Raw genomic sequence first — 23086 nt, 5'->3', positions numbered from 1 at the left:
GAATTTTTATCACTTTCATTTCACACTTGCATACATCATACTTAACAATTTTTTTACAACAGCGTAACTAAAATATTAAACAAATTCGGAAAATAACAGGGGCTACTTAACTATAATTCTCTATACATTTTCGAGTTCACAATTCTGTAACATGTTCCGCAAGATCGAAATATTAATAATAATATTCGAGGTACAGAAATGAATGACTATGATGTTAATGTTCACATAGACGAAAACTAATAATCATCAATTCGAATTCGAATTGAAATTATATTGTCTTCAAAAAACACAATGCTACAACATCCAATTCGCGAATTTATAAAAAACCATATGGAAAGTTCTTGTGATGCTAAATTTAGAGCCGATGGAAATTTTGAAGCATTGCAGCATTATATTTTCTGAAATCAACTACAAAAAATATTACTTAGGTTTTAGTAACTATATATGTAATTATAAAAAGCTTTTGTTGAAGATAATTATGAGATATGTGATGATTGATTTTATTTAAGAGTTTCTATGACAGAAGAATATCAAGCAAATCACATCGCTTTTTGAAGAATTATCTTCATGCTAGACATTCTTCCAGCAGAAACAATATTTTTTACATATTTGAAGAAGAACTCGGCAAAGTGTTTTCTTCCAAACATTTTGATAATGAAAAAGATCTATTGAATCATAAAGGGAATGTGAAGAAATTATATTAAAAACTAATTAAAAAATCGAGATCTTTTCCAATATCCACAAATAAATGCAGAAGTTAACAATAATAAAACAATGGTTCAATGATACTTGATTTTCATTTTTGTGCCTTTTATTTTCTGTAAATGCTCCTTTACAATATAAATTCTGTATGGCTTGAGGTAACGAATAAGTGGGTAACTCACAACTCTGTGTTATAGGGTTCAAAGAAAAGCTCGGAGAGCTTTTATCGCTTGGGTTAAAAAAACTTCAATATATATGAATGAGGATAGAAATTTGAAGCGATATTCATTCTCATGATGGTATAAGAAAAAAGTGAATTGGTCTTTGATGAATTAGCACTGTTGAAAATTGAAAAGGACCAGGAGAATGTGGCATGATAACAAATGTTGTGTGATCAAGCTTATTTATTGAGTGGCTAGGACCTCTTTTCATTTGAAGTATTACAAGGGAAATGGAAATGGAGATTCCAAGACATACACTGTTAAGAATATCCTGATTTCAGTTTTAGAGGAATTATTCGGAAATAAATGGAAATCGAGCGAACGATTGAAAGGTTTCTAGATATTAAGAAAAGTGGGATGTAACCTTTTTCATTTGGAAAAAAGTAACTCCCTGCAGACTGAAATCGACTTTTTAATAATTTCCTTCGAGAAGTGTTTTTCTTTAGGCAACCTTGGGTATTTCGAATCTCAATTTCATAAATTTTCACTGAAAGAAGTTTTTTCAAATGGAAATGATTTAAGAAAATAAATTTTTATTATTGCTCTCAAGAATCATATGATTGAAATATTAAACTTTTGTAGATGAAAGGAATAATAATATTGGAATCTGAATCTTGGATTCATTATCTACTGTAAATTTTCAAGAACATTGAGGTACTTCAAACATGAAGTCCTGTCTTGAATAATAGGAGCCGATCTTCAACAAAAGAATTAACAACTGACGAAAATATTTACACGAAACAAGAGCATGCCTTTATGATAAGGGCACGAGAATGGCAGTGTAGCTCGGCCTTAATGATATGACAATAAATGTACATTATTCGATATACAAAGGTTTTGAAATGATAATTTCTGAATCGACTATAGTATGACTTAGGTTTACATACATATTTGCACGAATGAGTACATTTGCTAAATATATGATTCATCTAGAGAAGAATAAACTTTTTACAGAATCAAGTAACATTTTCCATACTCAGGAAAATTACGAAAACCGCAGCAAATTATACAGAAGTTTCGACTTCAGTGTTTTGTTCTCTTCACTGATAGTAATATATCAGTGACAAACACTCACTTAATTCACTTAGAATATTCTGAATATATTTTACATTATTCGCTAGGTTCTATCCGATAAAAAAATTATAGCCGCATTTTGAGGGAATTCAAAAGTGGGTATGTTGGACTGAGATCCTGACTTTCGGTTACCTTGTGAAATCGAAGATTGAAAATTCTTACTACATTTTAGCTTAGAAGAGTCAATACAAGGGCACTACAAGAAATAAACAGGAAAAATTCAGCTCGACATTCATTTCGATCGCCAGAAGTTTGAGGACCCAGGCAATAGACAAAAGCAATAGGACACGAAAATTTTGAGATTTATCTTTGGTTTAATGAATTTCCCACTTTAGGACAAACGATTCAGACGACAGTAAAATTCTAGTTATAAGCTTGTGAGGAGAGATGTTGTTGTTGGATATCCTTCATTAGATAGTTTTTTATTTTTCTTCCTTATATTCTTGAAGTAATTGATTCTTCGAAAAGAGATTCAAAAAAACCATGACCAGGTCCAGTTTATGCAAAAATCTAGTAATTTATTTTCAGACGCGCCCCAAATGTTATTAAACTCCCTAGAACTTCTCCCAATTATTTCATTGAGGTGCCAATGTTTTATAATTCCATGATAATGTAGAGAATTGTTTACATTAAGTGTGATTAGGTAATAATTATATGAGGAGATAAATACATTATATAGTGGTGGAAGCAGGCTGAAATCGACAATTCGAAATATACATCAGACAAACTATCCCTATAGGATACCATAGCACAAAGAGAGAATTCTACTTAAGGTAACCATTGAAAATCTTCAAAACGCGAATTAACGAAAAAGAACTGTTTCGAAAATAAGGATCTTGCCCCATTCCTTTGCATTTTTATTGTCATGCTTAAAATCTGAACAATTTCACATTAACTCAATATTGTCTTTGGTCTTCGATAATATTTACCTAATTGTCTGCTCGAACATCTTGTGAAGGCAGTGGGTACAAAGTCCGTCGAACTGGTGAGTTTTGACCTAGGAGGAACTTAAGGTACATAATATATTTAATCACAACGCTTGAACATTATCTTTTGATGCTGGTTTGAATTGAGGTTTCTTTTACCCTAGGTCAAAATGTTGATTGGCATCACAATTGTTCTTGTAGCTGAAGAAGTTTCCTTGAGGTACTTCCTAATCTTCATCGGAATTATCTGAAAGTATTGAATCTGCATCTTCGTTTTGTTGACTGAGGGACATGCTGATTTCGTTCTGAAAAATGTTCAATTATTCATTATCTAAAATTTTCAATCGATTTTTAATGTTTCTACATTTGCCTTTTTAACTTTTCAAAATACAGGGTTTCTATTATGATAAGTACCATATTAAGAATCAATTACATGTGAGCTCAATGCGTTCATTGCAGTCTGACTGCCAAAATGTATAGATATATGATATTTCTGATAGTTTCTTAGCAGGCTTATTCCCTTAAATATTTAGGTTGCAAGTATCCCTGCCTGAACGATAATGGCATTTGGTGACAGTCTTGAAGATTTTATCATTTTGTTAACTTTTTTTTGTGATTTGAGTTGTTCATGTTCAGCAAGGAAATAAAAAACTATAGTGTAAACTTTGTCACCGCCCTCTTTGAATTGATGACCGAATTGCACTTGAATCAACTTACTTCCTGTCTTAAACGTTCCATCAGTCTTCTTTTGTCCAGTCGGAGTTTTTCAGCTTCGTCAGCTTGCTTCGCGTTCCTAATTCCATTTATTTCTAAGAAAGCCAAATGTGCATCTTTTTCGCTGACAGCTGATTCCAAAGCGTCCATTCTGCGATGGAAATGAAAAATGAAAAACATTTCCTTCTCCAGAAGACTTGAAATAAGTCAGTTCAGAATTGGATGCCAACGAGAAAATGTGAAAATAATTGTTGAGGATTAAAATATACTGACCTCATTCTGTTGAGTTCCATCAGATTCTCCTTACGTTCTGACATTAATCTGCATAATCTGGATTCCAAGTTGGCCATTCTTTTGACATATTGGTTGCAAGAATGACATTTCAGAGCCTGGGCAGTTTGGAGTGAGATGAGACGTTGCTCCAGTTTAAATACCTATTGAAGATTCATTTTAGTATTCAGAAGAAATTCAATAATTTTTCAAATAAAATATAATCCTTTAGAAATTCAAATGGTGATGAAATAGATGAAAGTTTGAGAGTTGTCTGAGTTAAATTGCGAAATTGCAGATACTTGAATGATACTGCAATTGAGCCGCTCTCATTTAATCCAAGAGTATTTCACTCTTGGTTCCTTAAAAGAATATAATTTTGTCTAGACAAATGAATAGAGAGGTATATCGGAAGATAAATTATTGCGTTGGTTTTCAGAATTTTTGTAAATTGATCGTTGTTGAAACAATTTGAAATCTAAAATCTCCAAAGCCTTTCTCCAATTACAATAGAAATCAACTTTGAGGAAAACATTTTTTTTTTAGAAAAATATTTTTTATACCGAGCCCAAGTTTTCCACTGACACAAATTATTTTTGGAAGATAGAGAAGACATTGAAGATGAACACCGCTCAGAAAAGCCTACAACTTCGAAACACCGATAAACATTGTGAGTGAGGTCAAACCGTCGCTTATCATTAAGAATTTTGAGGGATCAATTAAGTTTGAACATATTTACAATAACATTTTAATTGAACATCTGCTCATGCGAAAGGACAGTGCCAAAATGGTGGTAGCATTCCTGAATTACACTAGCCCCCTTATCCACCTGACATCAGTCATTGTGACTTTTTTAATTCCTAACTGAAAGATGTCCTCGAAGGAAATCATTTCGGAACAGAAATAACTCAAAAGAGTGTAACGTACATACTAAAGACCATACCGGTTGAACCTTTTGTTAAATGAACAATCAGTACTCTTCTACCAAATCTATATATGTTTTTTTAGCATTGAGAAAATGACCCATCGTTCAACCGGATGAAAATCCGTTAAAATCCACTTCCACAAGTGGGAGAATGATAATGTCAGTATCTTAACAAACATTTTTATCCTTTGATCCTTTAAAAAACCCGTTATGATATGTTACTTTCTCACCTTTTGCATGATTTGTTTTCTTTTTTTCTCCTCATCTTGGAGCACCAATTCCCTCTCTGTAGATATTTGAATGGATTCCCTGAGTGCATCCTCCAACTCTTTTATCCTAATCTTCTTCAAATCCGACTTTTCCAGAATATTTTCCAAGCTCTCCAAAGTTTCATCACTACTGAAATCATCAATTGTTTCGTCCAATTCGTTTCTCAATTTTTTTGTGCTTTTCGAATCTTGATCAGCTTTCGATTCTTCATTCCCATTTTCGGTCAAATCTCTACTAATAAGTGTAGTTTCTTCGTTTTGGTTGTTCGTATTTTTTCGGTGTTTTTCGTTAATTTCTATCAGTTGACTTATTTGTTTATTCTTCAAATTAAGTTCATCATCGAGTTTCCTCATGTCATTCGTAAGATTCTGATGACACGCAAAATAATAAAAAAATTAAAATAAATATCGGGATGCTAAGGATATGAGGAAAGGAAGGATTTAAAAAGGAATGAGGCATTATCAATATGTAAGTTTTAATAAATCTATACGAGTATATCTAGAAAAAGCTTTTAAGGAATCCGGCTGGTCCAGCCTGAAAAGCACGAGTCGATTAGTAAGCAGAAAAAGTTTCAGTTAGTTTGATAGAAAAATGGAATTTTTAATTCACTTACCTCTGCTTGCTTTCTTTGTTCCTCTAATTGTGCATTTACTGTTTGCTGATTTTTCAGTTTTGCCTGTGCTGCTTTCAGTGACCTATTAATTATTTTATTATAATTATTTTCAGAAGACAAATGATGATGACAATACACTTACTGTTGTAATTCCATAATTTGTTTCTCTTTAGTGTTTTGCTCCTCTTGGCTCATCTGTACCAATTGAAGGAGTCTTTCCATCTCGCCTGACGATCGTTTAACTTCTTCTTGTGCTTGATGTAAATTCTTTTCAGCTTCAGCTAATTTCCTATTCAGTTCCCCTGCAGCTGCTGCACTACCACCAGCCTGGAAGCAGTTCATTAATTTCAAGTGACTATAACTCCAAGAAAGAAAAGCCTTCAAGTATTGCAATACCATAAAAATACTAAATAGACAAATTCTAGGTGATTTCTTGTCACTTTGGAACAGCTTAAATCAAATCTTGGAACGAAAACTTAGTCGTATCTTTTGAGAAACGAGAACAAAGAACAGAATACTTGATTATCATCGAAAAAACATTGCCAAAACCCAGCTATTAAGGACAAAAACAAATTTCAATATAAAACTGAACAGAAAGTAGTAGGGAGATAACATCTCCACTATTGATTGCAAAAACACTCCAGAAAAAAAATATGAATTCATTTTTCAGAAATAGAGTTCCAAATCATCTGATGGTTGTCGGCATTATTATTCCGGGTTGCCCTGCTTAATTCACGCATCTTTGTTTTTTTTCCTTTTTTATTATCTCGAAACAATATTATTATTATTTGTACACCTAGAACGTACAGAAAGAATTTAGGTATTCATGAAATAGTACTTTGACCCATATATTTATTGTTTGAAGTTGGAGAAATATTTTTGAAATATGTACTTATATTGTCCAATCTTTTCCACGACTTCTTTGGAAAGTACTGTCGGTTCTAAGAACATGACACTAGATGAAATGAGCAATGTAGGAAATTGAAAATGACCCAACTCGAAAAGAATTATTGACTTAAGAAATAACTTTCAACCTGCACTAAATGATAATCTAAAAACTGGCTACATGGCGCACCTAATTCTGCGTAAAAAATTAATTCTATTTTACCTTCTGGAGGGAATGTTCTAGTTGGTCCATCTGTTCTTTTCTTCTCTTCAGTTCTTTATCTAATTCAGCTAACTGCCTCTCCTTTTCTTCAACCTGCCTGTGTTTAGAATCTACAGCTTTCTTCTGTTCGTCAACTTGCCTCTTGTACTCATCTAGCCGTTTTTTCTCTTCTTCTAACTTCTTCCTTTGTCCAGAGAGGTCTTCTGTAGGTCTTTGAGTAGCAGCATTCTTTAATTTCTTCTGTGTTTCCATAAGCTCCACCTGAAATAGTCATTGTCTCAAAACCTAATGAGCATGTATCGCTCGACATTGAAGAAGTACATTTAAACAATAGAAAAATGTTCACAAAGGAAATAAATTAAAAACAACAGACAGTTAAAATAAAACAAAAACAATAATTATATATTTTATTCTAGAAACAAAAAGACTATAATAACACATATACAGAATGGGAGTGGATCGAAACATAGATTTAGATTTCAATAAACAATAAGAATCTAAGGGAATACGAAGGATCACTAAGTACAGTTTGGAGGTAAAACTAACCTGCTTCCTTTCTAACTCTTGTACAAGCATTTCCAGTTGAGCTTGTAGCCTTTCTTTTTCTGTGTCTTTATTCTTGACTTCTGCTTGAGCCTTCTCTAATTCTTTTCTCAACCTATTGAGTTCCTTATCATCAACAGCTGGCTGAGGTTGAATACCTCTTTCCTTTTGATATTGAGCCATTTGATTAAGCTGTTGTTGTAACTGTTTCTCCATAACTTGTATTCGTTTTTGGAGATCTTGAGCTGTTTTTTCGGCCAAATCAGCTCGATTCGTCTCTTGTTCGACAACTTTCCTCCATTGTTCCAGTTCTGAATCTCCTCTGGCTCCAGATTCTTGAAGACGTTTTTCCGCTTTATCAGCTCGATTTCTATGATTATCTCTTTCTTTTTGTACAACTTGTAATTGTTGTTGTATTTTTTGTATTTCCGCGTTTCTACTTTCCAATATATCTTTGGTTCCTCTTTCCATGTCTTGAGACATCTTTTTCTGTTCGTTCTTCAATTTATTTACTTCTGCTTTCTGTTTCTCAAGTTCACTTTCACTATTGTTCAGTTCTTGTTGGAAGTTCATCAGCATGTCTTGGCTCTTATCTAACTGGACTACCAATTGATCGCGTTCCATGGTTAACTGTTTGATATCTGCTTCGTACTTAACTATTTGCTTCTCTATACTGTCACCTTGTCTTCCCTGTTTATCGAACATTGCAGCCATTTTCTCTCTTTCTCTATTAACTTGAGCAAGCTCTTGTTGCAATTTCACGATTGTTTCTTGCGTACGGTGGTCCATTGTTCTTCTTTGGGATTCTAGCCCTGTTCTTATTTGCTGCAACTCAGCGCGAAGCAGATCTCTCTCTTGTTCTAATGTTTTCCAGTCAAGAGAGTCTCTTTCTATCCTTTCATGCATTCTGGTTAGTTCAGTTGCCATTCTTTCGAATTCGATCTTTGTGGCATCGTTTGTCTCCAGTGCTTTGGCTAGGTGCATTTGAGACTTTTCTAGTTCTTGAGCTAGTCTTCCAGCTTCCCTTTCTGTTGCGTCTCTGGCTTGTATGGCTTTCTCCAGTTTTTCCTTTAGTCTTTCTATTTCAAGTCTTTCGTCATTTCTTACCTTATCTGCAGCCAATGTTTGTCTCCTTTCAGCTTGTGCTATATCGGTTCTTAACTTTTCATTTTCTTTTTCTAGTTTATCACTTTGTGCTTTGAGTTTGTCGTGTCTGTCTCTGAGTTTCTCACATTCTATCATTGCTCGTTCGAGTTCATGCCGTTGTTTGTCATTGCCACCAGCCACCTTCGCAACTTCAGATCTGGCAAGCTCAAGTTGTAAAGTCAATTCATGCAACTTGTCTTCGAGATGCTGATTATTACTAACCGTTCTTTGCAACTCTTCTCGTAATCTTTGCATTTCTTTCTCGTCTTCGTAGGAGTATTTACCTTTGGTTGTTTCAGCAAGGGCCAGTTCTTTTCGGGATCTATCCAAGTCTGTCAAAGTCTTATCCAACCTCTCTCGCAAACGGTCAATTTCTGCTCGAAGTCTTTCATTTTCTTCTTTCGTTCTCACGTCTTCCCTCTCATATCTGGAATATCTACTGGTAGATCCACTAGTGGTCTCTCTCAGGGCGTCATACTCAGCCACCACTTTTCTGAACTCGTTTTGGAGTTTATCGTGTTTCTCATGTGCTTTTTCGGCTTCTATCTGTAGCCTGGCGATATCTTCCTGACATTTTTCATAGCTGGCTTGGGTTTTTGCGCTTTGAGTGTGCGCTCTATCCAGTTCGTATTGTAACCTTTCATTTTCTGATTGGAATTTCTCTTTCTCGCTTTGGATTCTCCTCGCTTCGATCTGAGCTTTCTCGTAACGATCCCTGATCATCTCAATGTCAATATTGAGTCTCTCGATTTCTTCCTTGGATTTCTCCTCGTAATCTTTCGTTCTTCCTAGTTGTAGAGCAGTACGTTCGTACATTTCTTGGAGATGGTCGAATTTGTCTTGTATATTTCGTTGGTCCTCTCTGAGTTTGGATGTGAGCATCAATTGTTTTTCATTTTCGATTTCTAACTTATCCTTCTCCTGTTGCAGTGAGTCGACCTTGTTCTGTATTCTGTACAGGTCATTTTGAGATCTGCAAAAGAAATTGTGATGAAAATGAGTTGACGGGGTTATTAAGAATAACAGATTAGAAAATTGAGACTATCCGATTTTGATATCAAATGAAATTTGTGACAGGTTGATTTGTCCAATTTTTTGGAATGTGATGGGAGTACCAAAGCTGTAGGTAATATTGAAATCATCTCGAAGTTACTTTGCAATAGAACAAATTTTGGTCAGAATACTCTATTAAATGCACATCAATGACTCAAACTACAATGAATTTGGATGAAAAATAATTATATTTAACTACTAATCACTCCAGGGAAATGATGTGGATATGGTATCTATAGCATTTTCCTTCAGTTTGTCCCAGGAGGCTGTTTTTGGATAAGAACACATGCTGGTTGAATATGCTTTCTGAAGTCAATTACAAAAGATGTATGTTGTGATAATGTGATCGATTTTCAAGAGGTCATCAAGGAGTCATCAAGAAAAGGATTATTTTGTTATTAGCGAAAAAACAAATCGGGGTATTTCTTAATTATAGATTCAAATCAGGAGGGATGATCTGATGAACATGGGTCAACAAATTCTTCGGTTTCAAGATACAAGGTGTTGAAGTTCACTTCTTTCAAAGTTTTTCCTGATAGCACCAGAATTTGTTAAAATAACCAATGAAGCCAATATATTCCTTTTCAAAAATCATATGATATGATATGTCCATTTTTCATGAAAAAATACAAAGTGATATTCCTTCTACCCATACAGAGTGTTCCTAAATTGGAGGTACAAACGAAAATTACAGATTACTCAGATCATTTTAAGAAGAAAGTTCTAAATATTCCACTTAAATTTGGCATATTTGAAGTTTTCATCATGTTAAATGCTAATTTTGTATGCAAATCTACAGGGTGATATTTCTTCTGGAAGATTGTCTCCTTTTTTTGCTGGACCACTGTTAGGTTGGAACAATGTGAAAGAAACTTTGGTCCAGTACTACTTTTTGGTCTCTTGTAGTTTTGTCGTATCTGATAACAAATTCGAGAAAAAAATTTCAAACAATTTTTTAGTAATCCTCAGGAAAATTCGAATTATTATAAATATCCAGTTTGTAATCTGTGATGAATAAATTAATTACATGTTTCGGTACTCATTTACCCAATCTGTAGCGAAGATTAATTAAGATTCGTTAAACTGGTATAATCAAAACGAAAAAGTAGGACTACAAGAAACACCCTGTATCTCGAAAACAAAGCATTTGTGAACCCATGTATATGTGACTCCACGTTGATACTTCGAATTTAGGAATACCGACTAGATTAGCCTCAATTTATTGACCATTCGACAGAAGTTATTTAGTTATGGTCCTGAAATTTGAATGGTTCAAATGAAAGTTTTATGGAAAAAAACAGGAAAATGTATAAATATATAGGCACAGTCAGCTCAAGAAGAAAATCAAGAAAATCACAAATTATTAGGAATGAAGTGTGAATGAAAGTGGTGAAATTGGTTTCCCTGTGGGAAAAATTGAAAAATTGTAGCGAATTGTTCTAAAGTCCGAACTACCATCTATACTCACTTTTCATATTTCTCTAGAACTTTCTCGAATTCCCTGTGTAAGGAATCTCTCTCTTTCTCCGCCAACTGTGAGGCATACATCGATTTCTCTAACTTTTCTTTCAGGATGTCTATCTCAGTTATTGCATCGTCCCGTTCAATCTGGAGTTTCTGCTGAATCATGTGTGTCTTTTCCCATCTTTCCTTCAAGATGTTCACTTCAGATTCGATATCAGCACGTTCCCTTTGAATTTTGGCCATTTGCGTTAATTGTTGTTCTACTTTTTCCTTCAATTTTTCGCATTCGTCGTAGAAGGAATCTCTTTCTTTCTGGAGGCGGCCTATCTGAGACTGAAATGATAGATTGAAAAATTAATTCGATAATATTAATAATTTTCAAATGAGGTAATTAAGTAAAAATAATACGCATGAATAATAAAAAGTATTATGTTATACAGATAATAGGTATAGGTCCTTTTTAGGAAAACTGCTTTATTGAAATGCCGACGTTTCGATATATTCGATATCTTCTTCAGGGCTATCAACAGTCAGTTTTCCGTGTTAATAAAATTATATTAAAATAATACAAGTATAATGCTGAAGACATTCACGGCTGGCTTGTTAAACAGAGTTTGATAATTTCAAGATGCATAATCAGTTTTTCGTCTAACGTTATGTCAAATTAGGCAGGCTCAGAGGTTTCATGATAGTAGATCGTAAACCGATATTGGATTTCTGCAAATTAATTGTTCTTATCTGGATAGGGTATTAATAATTTTGCCACCGTCAAAGAATGAGTCATTTTCTTCCTTAACACTTCTGAAATGAAGACATGTTACAGTTTTTGCATTAGCTTGTAAATTGATTTTATGTTGTGTCATTCAAGACTTCTTGAATTTTGTCCGAATATAAAATAAAAAAGTCAAATCAGTCTCCATACATGCGATATTCAACACTACTGCAAAAAACCATCTTGAGGTGATAGATTATGTGATACAGTTGGCAATATATAGAGAGTAAACCTTTTTTTTTTCAAATTATTTTCTGATCTAGGGCTTGACGTTTCATTTTTCTTAGTAGCAGGTAGAATTGAAAGAATGGTGCTTCCATGATTTGGTAGTACCCATCTAATCGATTTGGATTTCATTTGTTGTATCAAAAATATCACAGAACATGTAATTAGAAGTTACTATGCAGAGTGTTTCCTAATTGTGGGGCAAAACTTCAGGAGATGATAGATAGTACTCATCAAAATAAAAAAAGTTTCTATCGCCCCCTTGAGTTTTTCCCCAGAATGTGGAAACACCCTGTACTTATATTTCTATTCTTCGAAAACTTTTTGTCGAGTCTGGTAGTTTTGAGCGTACCTGAAGAGATTTAGTAAACGGATTTATTCAAAGAGTTTTGGTCAATTGTGGCTTTCACAGGATTTGCTCCTGGAAAAAGCTATCTAGTTAGAGTCTACAAGGTTAGCATTGGATCGGATCAGCATCTGGATATGCGATTGAGGTTTCATACCTATTATATTTGGTAAATTGTGAATTTCCACCAAGTAAGGACTGAATTCATTAAATACCTATTATAGTTTTCTATATTTTAAATCTGAATATCTAGACGAAAAAGCGCGCAGTTCTTGTTAGCACGTCTTATTTATTTTGTTTGATCGAAAGATTATTTGGAGGAAGAGTTGCATACCTGTGTTTTATCAAGTTTGTCTCTATGTCGATCTACTTCTATTTGGGCGGACTCTTTCTCTTTCTGAAGTCGAGCAGACTGTCCTAGAGCCTTGTCCAATTGCGATTGGGTATTCTCTAAATCGTATGCTACTTTTTCTTTCTCTATTTGAAGCTGTAAAAATAGTTAGGTGGTATTAGTCTTCTGATTTTAAGAAACAAATCATTACAAATAGTAAGTTTTGCATTGATTTCAATAAAATATTTTAGATTTTACTCACTCTCCTGGTCTCCCCAATGGACTTGTCTAGCTTTTCTTGCAACTTGTCTACTTCTGTCTGAGCCTTGTCCAGAGCGTTTTGCAGTTTGTCTTGTTGTGATTGAGCCTTTCCCAAGGTCCCCTGTGAATGTTCCAGTTCCTCTCTGACCTTCTCCAGTTCTGCGAAGGCTCGGTCTTTGTCGGCGTGCAGTCTGGCCGTCGTGGACTGGAACCTTTCCAGTTCCTCCCGAAGGCTGTCCTGCTCCTGATGGGAATTCTCTAGGCGGGCCTTGAGGCGGTATAATTCCCCCTGGGACTTTTCCAGTTTCTCTTGTAATGCCTTCGCTTCGTTTTTGGCTCTTTCACTGTCCGCTTGGGTGACTCTCAACTCGGCTTGGCATCTCCTCAAATCAGAAGATGTTTTATCAGCCTGCTCTTGGACTCTATCCAGCTCGTGGCTGCTTGCATAGGTTGTTCTTCCAAACGTAGTACTTCTAGGTCTTTCTCTATCTCTGTCAAGTGTTAATCTGTCGACTTCTTGCTTCAACCTCTCATTTTCCAGTTCCAGCCTAGCTAATCTTTGTCTTGCCTGCTCCCAATCTTGACCACTCCTACCAACTTCGATTGTAGCTTTATCCAATTCTGCTTTGCTCTTTCCGAGTTCAGATTGAGAACTCTCGAGCTTAGCCTCCAGTCTATCTCTATCGTTTTGAGCCCTGTCTAGTCGAGCTGTCAACTTCTCGACTTCACTGTTCAAAGAGTGTATCTTCAATTTGTAATCGGCGATTTCTCTTTCATGCAGCTCTCTTTCTTCTTGTTTTTCCTGCTCAGCTCTATCACGTTGCTCCCTCAATTGATTCATTTGTTTTTCTTTGTCACCTATTGCTTCCTCTAGGGAAGAAAGAGCGCCCTCTGAAGAACAATGATGTGCTTGCATGGCGGAGAGCCGTGCTCTTGCCATGTCTACTTGGTTGTCCTTCTCTTTCAGAAGATCTTCCAAATTCTCAACCTATTTAGTTAGTGTTAGTTAGTGAATAACCGTCTACAACATTTTATGAGTGTTTCTGGTAAGGAGGGAATATTCAAATCATCGATGTTACATCGTAAAAAAAAGGTCAGCGTATTAAGTGTTTCAGCAGTGATTAACAATTACTATATCTTTCATTTTTCATTACGACTTCCGAGGAGATCAATTTGAATATAATATTGATAATTATACAATTGGGTATGCTAAAAATGGAAAGGATCATAATTTCGTAGTGTCGAATGAGTGAATAATATATAATATAATATAATGTTCATTTACTATAAATATAAAATTTGAATAAGATCAATCGATTTATGTGTCTTTGAGAATGGTTGTAATGTTATTGTGCAAGAAACTTATTTTTAATCAAAGAAATACTCGAGCCAGAGTGGTTTTATGTACTTACTTATAACTTAAGTATTCTCATGATCAGTAGTAATATAGATCTTTCAAAATTATCTGGGAAACATTTTCTCAACCGCTCAAATATGTATTTGAAATGTGTTTGTACAATTCATTCAATCAAAAATCATCTTATCGTAATCTTACCTTCCTCTGGAGCACATTTATCTTTCGATCTTTGATATCCATATGCTCCCTCATCTCAGCGATCTCAGCAGCTGCCCTGGCTCTCTCCTGTTGGCTTTGCTGTGTCTTCTTCTCGATATGTCTGTTCTTCTCATCCATCCTCTGCCTCATCTCCTCCACGTCAGCCTGGAGCATATTGTAATGTTCCTCCTTGGCGCAGAGGGACTCCTTGAGAACGGCTATGTGCCTCTGGTAGTCCTGGTGCTGTTCCTCCAGCGTCTTCATCTTGGCGCCCATAGCTAGGATCTCCTGGTCTCTGCGCTGTATCTCCACACGGAACTCGTCGAGCTGAGGACATGCATGCACTCTATTTTGCTCCATGCGGGAAATCATGCGTGCCAGAGACAAAGAGGTGGCAAAAGTGGTCAACCTGATCTCCAGGTGGCCAGGTGGCCGGAGAGTCTTAACATTTAGTTACAGACGAGGGGTTAATCAGTAGCGTACGACGTGTGTTTCGTTTGGTCAGTGTCTCACGGGCTTGTAGGAAACTGTTGGGACTATTTGAATGATTCTAGACATGATTTTTCGTAATGTGGAGTTGGTGGTCTGTACAAATGGGATTCACAACCTCATACTTGGCAGTTTAGCTATTGACACTGCAGACAACTTCGGTTCAAAAATGATTCTTTCAACGATAAAGTTAGCCTAAAGGCTTTTTTTGGATGGCGTTTTAAAATTGAAAACATTGACAGCCTAAGAGTGTGTTAGGTAATATATTCCAGAAGATGCTATCGTGTGGTTCATTGTACTTGTCAAGAAAAATTTGATAATCTTCTACTTATTTCATTTCCCATACACAAAATCATTTAAGTATAATTTTCAGCGTTGAATACGATTACAAAATATATCTTTATATCATATTATGTATAATTATTTGAAATCCATGTGAAACAACCGGAAATTTTCTGCTCAAATTCAGCTTTTGATTTTAATAATAGAAACTATAAATTTTATGAAGTCCATCAGATATCAGTATCCTTATTATTGAAGTCTATTTATTCTGAGAAAGGTTGAATTAGCATTCGTTATTTTATATCCTACACTGTTATCTTCTTCACTAAGACTAACAGTAGTACAATTTCTCTTGAAGAATAGTGATATTTTGATTTCATTAATTTTTCATTCAGTATGATTAGAATTCAATGGAAAGGAAAAATAGTCATAATGTCTTTAAATGCACCATAAAAACTGCGAATTTTACTCTGGGTCATATAATTTATTCATCTTAGTTTCAGTATGGGTAAGTTTTAATGAAATAATTCAGTCTTTTCATTTAATGGAAAGAAATATTTTGTCAGCATGTTCAGCATCTTATTGTTTTGGTTATTGTAGTCAAAGATAAAGGAATACAGTAATAATTCAACACTCTGGAGAGTTTGAGATTGTGAATCTCTTTTGCGCCACCATCCATTGTTAATATTCTAATAAGGCACTTGTGGTCGTATGGAAAGGCAATAAATATAAAAAACAAAGTGCTTGATGAACTGATTTATTTTCAACTATATTATTAAACTCTTTAAAGCTATGAAACAAATTTATAAATTTTATAACACAGATGGAATTCGACAAACTTTCCTCAACATATCATGTCAAGAGAACCAGCAAAATAGCATCTAATTGAAGAATCAGAAAATGAAAATTTCGAAGAACTTTTGATGTTCCTTTTTATCACATTGATTGTAATTCTGCTGGCTCCTATTATTATCATTCTCAGTAAATTGCAGTCTTATGTAATGGTGTTTATTGTTTTGGTGATAAAATTCGATCACAATGCTGAAGTTTACGTATAAATGATTGAAACAAGCCAAACATTATTCTTCAATTTGAAATGTTCATACCTAAGCAATTGATGTGCTGAAAGACATGACGAGTTTTCTTCACCAAATTTGAATAGCCTACACTTCCGAGGATTTTCAATATGTTGATATTTATTTTATGAGCTACTTATCTTAAACATGATGATCAAGAATGATTGATGATGATAATTATAATTTTCTTTCGTATCGTTAACATGAAAGCATCTATAGCTAGAGGAATTTGACAAGGGTAGAAACAGAAATAGCTTAGCACGCTGAGGGTGATATCAAATGACAGGCTTTGATATAGAGGAAATTTGCTATTTGCTACATCGGATCATAGTGTAAATAATGTTTGATTAATGAATAGACAGATCTTATTGCAGCCACTATTCTATTGAAAAGCACAACTAATGATGAGTTCATAAAGATGAAGCAGAGCTGAAGAAATCATGAAAAATGAAAACGCAAATCGAAAGATTTTTCTAATAGACAGTATTGATGACAATGATATAGCAATGCAAGCTGGTCGTATGGATATTATGTCAATGAAAGTTGAAACTTTGATGAAAAAGGTTTATTGTTCTATTCAAGTTTTCCTAGTACTCCTTTTAATTCATTCATTTGAGGCCTGTCTAAAAAATAATCGACCTCTTTCGAATGAAGGCTTAGGCCTTAGGCTTTTGAAATTACAGTTGGTTGCACTGTCTCCTGTCTTTTTGGTCACATTTCAAATTGTAAATAACTGAGCTAAGCCTTATTGTGTTACATATTGTGAACTTGTTTGAATAATGCCTCTCTGATAGTTCTATCTGCTGACAATAAGTTCTCAGTGATCGTTTTCTTTATAACTCAGTTATTGTTAAAGCTTTCCAGATACTCTTTTGTTGCATCTGCATCTTAAATGGAGTGGAAGATTTTTTTATTGAATTTTGAGATTTTTAGATCTTCTTTGGTTTATTTAGTTTGTCAAGTATCTTTTCCTCATCAAAAATTGATGTACCAAGCTAGAAGATTATTTAAATAGTCTTTGTATGCGTGACTCATGATTTTTTATTATCTTTTCTTTGTATTACATCAATTTCTTTAGAATATTTTTTTTCCATGATCTCGTGATTCGTGCTGATATTTGATTACTGTTGCATTCACTTCAAATAATTACACTTTTTCTATTTTTTTATGTCTTTGCCTCTTTGAAATTGAATTTATTCATTTCATCAACACTGTGCGATTCCCCCATAATGATTTTATTTGAACTTTGAAAGGGTGGAAAGCTGTTTTCTCTGCAAAAGTTTCCTCGAATAATCCATTTTACCTTATAGCAACATTCAAAGGAATATATCTCGAAGCGGATTTGAAGGTAGGGGATTCCCAACAATACAAACCTCACTAATTTGCAAGTCAGACCTCTGATTACCTATTCCATTTTGTATGCTTGTGTAAATTTTCCAGTATAACTTATTGGAATTTCTCAAAGCAAAGGTGCATCAGTTTATTTTTCCTCCATAATATCTGTTTTATTGAGTAGAATAATATTTTGGGTGGCATACACAACGTGAGTAATTTACATTTCACTTATCGAAATAAGGGCTTCTGAATACTGAGCACGTAGTCATAGATGCATACAGGATTCTTTAGGCTGCGACGATTTCTATTGGTCGTTCCTTTTATGTCTCATAAGCCAATAGGCTTCGGCGTCTTTTTATGACTTATCTTGCAACGCATCTATAACGATACCTTCCATCAGTGGAAACCTTGACACAACCATAACTGAGTATTAGGGAATTTAGTTCAGTGTTAGTATCAATAGGGTATTTTGAAGGTGGTACAACTTGGAAAGAAGTGAGCTCGATTATTTTTTAGATAGACCTCTGAATGTTATCTCTATTTTCCAGAATTTGGTTGGTTTAGATTGGGTGATTATTGTTTGGGAAGGTAGGTAATATTCGGCATGTCTTTCAATTGCTATAGCCAAATCTGGGTTTGTTCTTTGCAATACCTTCGATAAAACATTCTTCGATATCTTGCAATAATTGACATATCTACTATTGACTATTTGGCAGTATTTTTTCAATGCTTATGAATCAACGAGGTAAGAGGAGGTCACTGAACTCCAACGAAGCGTCCACGAAAATTGGACCAGGACGAGGTTTTCCAGTTTGTCTAGTGACGTTATCCATCGAAGAGACATCTGATGAGGGATGGGGTAAGCAAACACAGACAGTATCACGTAATGATTAACCCCTCTGGCGTTCTCTCATAATCTACCAAGTATAACGCCATCCTTCCCGATTTGCACATCGTTTAACAGAAAACTTACTTGTCGTTTGAAAGGCGCGGCTTGAGGTATTTCCGATTGACTGAGGCTGAGGGTGGGGGGCTGGTCTAAGCTCCCACCCAGCCTTCTGACCTCGCATTCCAACAGATTGACCTCCCGCTCCAACGTCGCTATTCTAGCGTCTTTCGTGTCAAGAAGCACACGGACAGTACTGCTGGAGGGGGAGGGGACCAATTCCAGCTGTGCTTGGAGGGTGCGTAAGGTCTCATTGGCCGCGTCAAGCTCCTGTGCAGACAGGGGAATCAGCGGTTTGCGCAAAATCTAAGAGGTCAGGTTGCTAAAGTATGTTTTACCACCTAACGGTTCCAACCTGTCTTTGTCTCTGGTTTCGGGGTAGCATAAAAATTTTGAGGATTGTCTCGTACGTGGTATTTTCAAGACCAAACATTTTGCATATACAATTAATATTTTGGTTTTATGTAGAAGGGTGGATGATTTTGATGGAATATTCGAAAAGGCTCAATTTTATATGAACACAGATAGACATGGTTTTTATGATGGGATATCAGCAAATGGTGATTTGAAAGGCTACATGATCTTGTTGATCCAAATTTTGGAAGATTATAGTATATGTATAGAATTGAAACTAACCGAGCTTGTTCATATAAGACCAAACTCATCTCATACGTTACTGTACATAGTGATGCTAGGAAACGTACTATGAAATTTAGTGGTGAGATAAACTACATAACAAAGTGCCTATAGGAAATCAATAATATCCTCTGAATTGAGATAGTGGTTTGTTCAGTGAGTAGCACCCTGTACTCTTGAATGGGAGATCGAACCTTGAGCAAGGAAAGGAATTTTTTGGTTACTAGGGACCGTCCAACCATTCGATTCTTGGTAAAAAGTTAACAGTGCTAACTAAAGTGACGCTGGTATATAGTAACAAAGCCTACACAGAACAGAATTAGCTCTCTTAACTCGCACAAGCTCTAAGCTACTGAGAGATCTCAAAGAGGCCCAGAAGACTCGGTATAAAGTACATTAACCACAAACAGTGCCATCTGTCCCTTCGTTGTTGACAGTATTGTATTTTGTCAGTTTTGCAAACGTGTATGACACTGAATTTTAATTTTTCTGCTGAAGATATTCTAGAAATATTTCAATTCATAGTACAAACATTAGCTGAAGGTTCATGAGTAAACCAGAGACAAACTTTCGAAATCGGAAAAAGCACGTGAAGTCGATCAGAAATGAAAATAATGGTGATAAGTTTATTTGATTATCATGGAATTATTTCCGGAGAAAAAGAAGAAGAATAATAAGAGGAATAGAAAGAAGAATAATAAGAAGAAGAATAGGAAGTAGGGGAAGGAGAAGCAGAAGTAGACGAAGACAAATATGAAGACGAAGAAGAAAAATAAGAAGGAGGAGAAATTTCATTTGCAATGGAAAATTTAAGATGAATTCTTCATTGAAAATATATTAGATTATAATTGACAGATAATGTCCACTTTCTTCTTGAAAATTGAACGCAGTTCCATTTCAGCTGGTTTTTGAAAATGACGCTTTCTATTCTTTTTTGACATAATATTTCCCATGCAGAGGAAGACAATTGTGAAGAAAAGGCAGGACATATCATGAGACTCTTGAAAACACCTGGTGTTAATTATTGAACTTCTAGTAGCGTGATGCCATACCATTGGTCATAGAATAACATTTCTTGAAGATGTTTGGATAGTAATAGATTATTCGACCGGCATTCATCCACATAGAAATTAATTAACAGGGAATGGTCAGAGAAAAGAAGTCTCTTCAACTTAAAGCTAACGATTCGATATATTTCATATCATCATCAGGGCACATCTTCAAAATAAGGACAAATATTAGATTCGAAAACAACTACGAGGTACAAAAATAAATCCAAAATCTTAAACTTAGGTATCACAAAGCAAAGCCAACTTACAGTTATTGAGTTTTCTGTAGTCGATTAGGTGTTATCGGATTAAGAATAACAAAAGCAACAACACAGGCGACTTGACAGCATTCAGATTAGTACTGACTTGATAATTGGAATATCTTGTCTTCTGATGTTTGGTTTCTTATCACGGTAGGATGATATCAATATTTAATGAATTAATATTCATTTTGACTTCCTTCAAAATATTGTAATCTCTTCGATCGATGTTATATTTCGTGAATTAATCGCTCATTTAGAAAATGCTGTCCACTCAAACTCTCTACCTTATCGAAATTGCAGAGTTGAAGAGACTTTTCGTTCCTCTTGAAGATGTTTTAGCTACTCAAGGTCATGAAAAATTGTTAGAGATATTGTAATTACCTAAGTCAGCGAATAAAGGGACGTGGAAAACTAGGAAACTCAATTTCTATGGAAATAATGGTCCATTCATTGTCTAAAATAATTTACTCAGGAATTGCGCTTGCATATAGCAAGTTTCTGTATTGTGCAGCAATTTAATTCAAGCTCAGATTAATTATTGTTGACCTTAAGTTCAGGATTCAGGGTATTTAATTTACGCGTGAATTTTATCTGTAGAATGCTGCTGGGGATTTATACATTTTGTGCAGCTATTGTGAAAATATTGTTGCGGTTTCATCTCAATCTTTCACGTTGATTATATAATATCTAGTTGTCTTATAATGAAATGATAAAAGAATATTTCTTTTTTAGCCCATCAAATCACCACACTGATTTCATTGATTAGATGATTAGATTAGATTAGATGATGAATTTCGATATTGATGAGTAGATTTTTCCCAGAGTTTTGTCTGTTCAATGTTTTAAAATATTTTTCTGGTTTTGAAAGAATATATATATTCAAAATATTATTTCCCCTTCAAAAGTCCGTTCAAAATTTTTCATGTTCGTCACTGTGCAATCAATGGCCACAATATATCATTCATTATACAATATATGAAAACACCTGTTTTTTGGCCATTCCGATCAAATTTTTTGGTATTAGCTCGGAACTGCTTCTTCGAATGAACTTATTCATGAAATTTATTTTGTATACTTTTTTCAGTTATTAACACTAAACTAAAAATTCCTGAAATTCGATTATACGGAACAACACCGTAGCTTTGTTAGGGTTATATCTCAACTACTTAGTTATAACCTAGTATCATTAAACATGGGCAAAAAAAAGAAGAAAGAATGACGAGAAGTATTGTTCTTTCTCTCTTTGATTTTCACCAGTTATTTAATAGAAATTTTGATTTGATAATTCGTTTGATATTTCTGCTCTCTACTTGACGAAAACTATTTGTTGACTTCATCGGGTGAGTATAGTTATACTAACAGTTTACATCAATTCACTCGAATACAGAAAAAGTTACAATGGTGAAATTTTGAAAAAAGGTAGAATAAAAGTGATGAACCTTGTAGCGCTTGGATATTCTGATGCTGAAGTTGACGCCCAACGTGGGGCGTCAAAATTTGATTTGGTTGAAAATCAATATGATAATTTCACACGAATTTCTAGGAATTGAAGTGTATTTTCATTTCATTTGAATCGATTTTCATTCCACTAATGACATAATCAATAAAACTTTAGAATTTATATCCGAGTGTAAGGTTTTTTGAGAAGTTCCTGAACAAGTAAGTATGGTATGATGCAGAAGTTCCCAAACAAGGTATGATGCATTTGGAAGAATAAAGGATTGTTGGAGTATCTATGTATGAATAATGCCTATATCCTGGCCACTTGATTGCTCATGACGTATTTGAGAAATATACATTCATTTTTTGCCGGACTTTTGGGTTACACTATATAGAGAACTTGATGTTTTTATGGAACTAACATGCTATTGAGCTTGTTCTGATGGTGTGCATGAAAGCTCTCTAGCTTATTTCAACCGTTTGTGTTAGTTGTTTTCGATCTATAGTTGCAGGACTATTCAGCAGGCTCATTATTATTATTAGATTTGTACTCGTCGCACTCTTAAGATTACAAAATTATAACATTTGTGTAAAAATTTCATTAGATTCACTACTTTCTGCTTGTCACGAAACTTTTTACCGAATAATTATCAGATTTCCGGAATGTATTTCAAAATTATTGATTTATTATGAGATGAAAATATATTTTTTTATGTCACGTATTGAGAATATTGGAATATGATTTAGTATGTAATTTTTATAATGGAATATTTCTTTATTACTTTATTCATTTATTCATGATAATATTTTGCCGATCTCTGTAAAAATCAGTTATTAAACATAATTAATGTATAACATACAGGATATTTTATTAGACCGGAAACTAAATCATCATTACTGAATACAAATCTTGATTTTTTTTGTGAGAGAACTGTAACTGCCAAATTTGAAAAGAATATGTTTGACGGTAGCAAGACAAAAGTTCTGCCCAAATCATTATATCACCTTGTATCTCAGAAATGAAGAGTCTTAGCCCATATTTCATAGTTAT

At 34.5% G+C, this 23086-nt stretch overlaps 1 protein-coding gene across 7 annotated transcripts in view; it reads right to left on the bottom strand.

Moving 5' to 3' along the window:
- Positions 1-23086, bottom strand: part of LOC123671383 (ELKS/Rab6-interacting/CAST family member 1) — an 89742-nt gene continuing 66656 nt past the window's right edge. For 2 of the 7 annotated variants that reach the window (XM_045605206.1, XM_045605205.1), the window contains 13 exons: positions 18675-18917; positions 14520-14846; positions 12966-13952; positions 12707-12859; positions 11034-11362; positions 7370-9485; positions 6824-7084; positions 5858-6042; positions 5716-5797; positions 5063-5470; positions 3911-4071; positions 3641-3788; positions 1-3228 (listed from right to left, as the gene is read on the bottom strand). In XM_045605206.1, coding sequence (XP_045461162.1) covers positions 3151-3228; positions 3641-3788; positions 3911-4071; positions 5063-5470; positions 5716-5797; positions 5858-6042; positions 6824-7084; positions 7370-9485; positions 11034-11362; positions 12707-12859; positions 12966-13952; positions 14520-14846; positions 18675-18917 — 5478 coding nt within the window. In that variant the 3' untranslated portion in view covers positions 1-3150. Of the gene's footprint in view, positions 3229-3640; positions 3789-3910; positions 4072-5062; positions 5637-5715; positions 5798-5857; positions 6043-6823; positions 7085-7369; positions 9486-11033; positions 11363-12706; positions 12860-12965; positions 13953-14519; positions 14847-18674; positions 18918-23086 lie in introns of those variants that run through there. The other 5 variants (XM_045605211.1, XM_045605207.1, XM_045605209.1 and 2 more) reach the window with 3 other exon arrangements.

This window comes from Harmonia axyridis, chromosome 1, assembly GCF_914767665.1.
Source record: "Harmonia axyridis chromosome 1, icHarAxyr1.1, whole genome shotgun sequence".
Lineage (NCBI taxonomy): Eukaryota > Metazoa > Arthropoda > Insecta > Coleoptera > Coccinellidae > Harmonia > Harmonia axyridis.
This window is presented reverse-complemented; position numbering and strand designations above follow the sequence as displayed.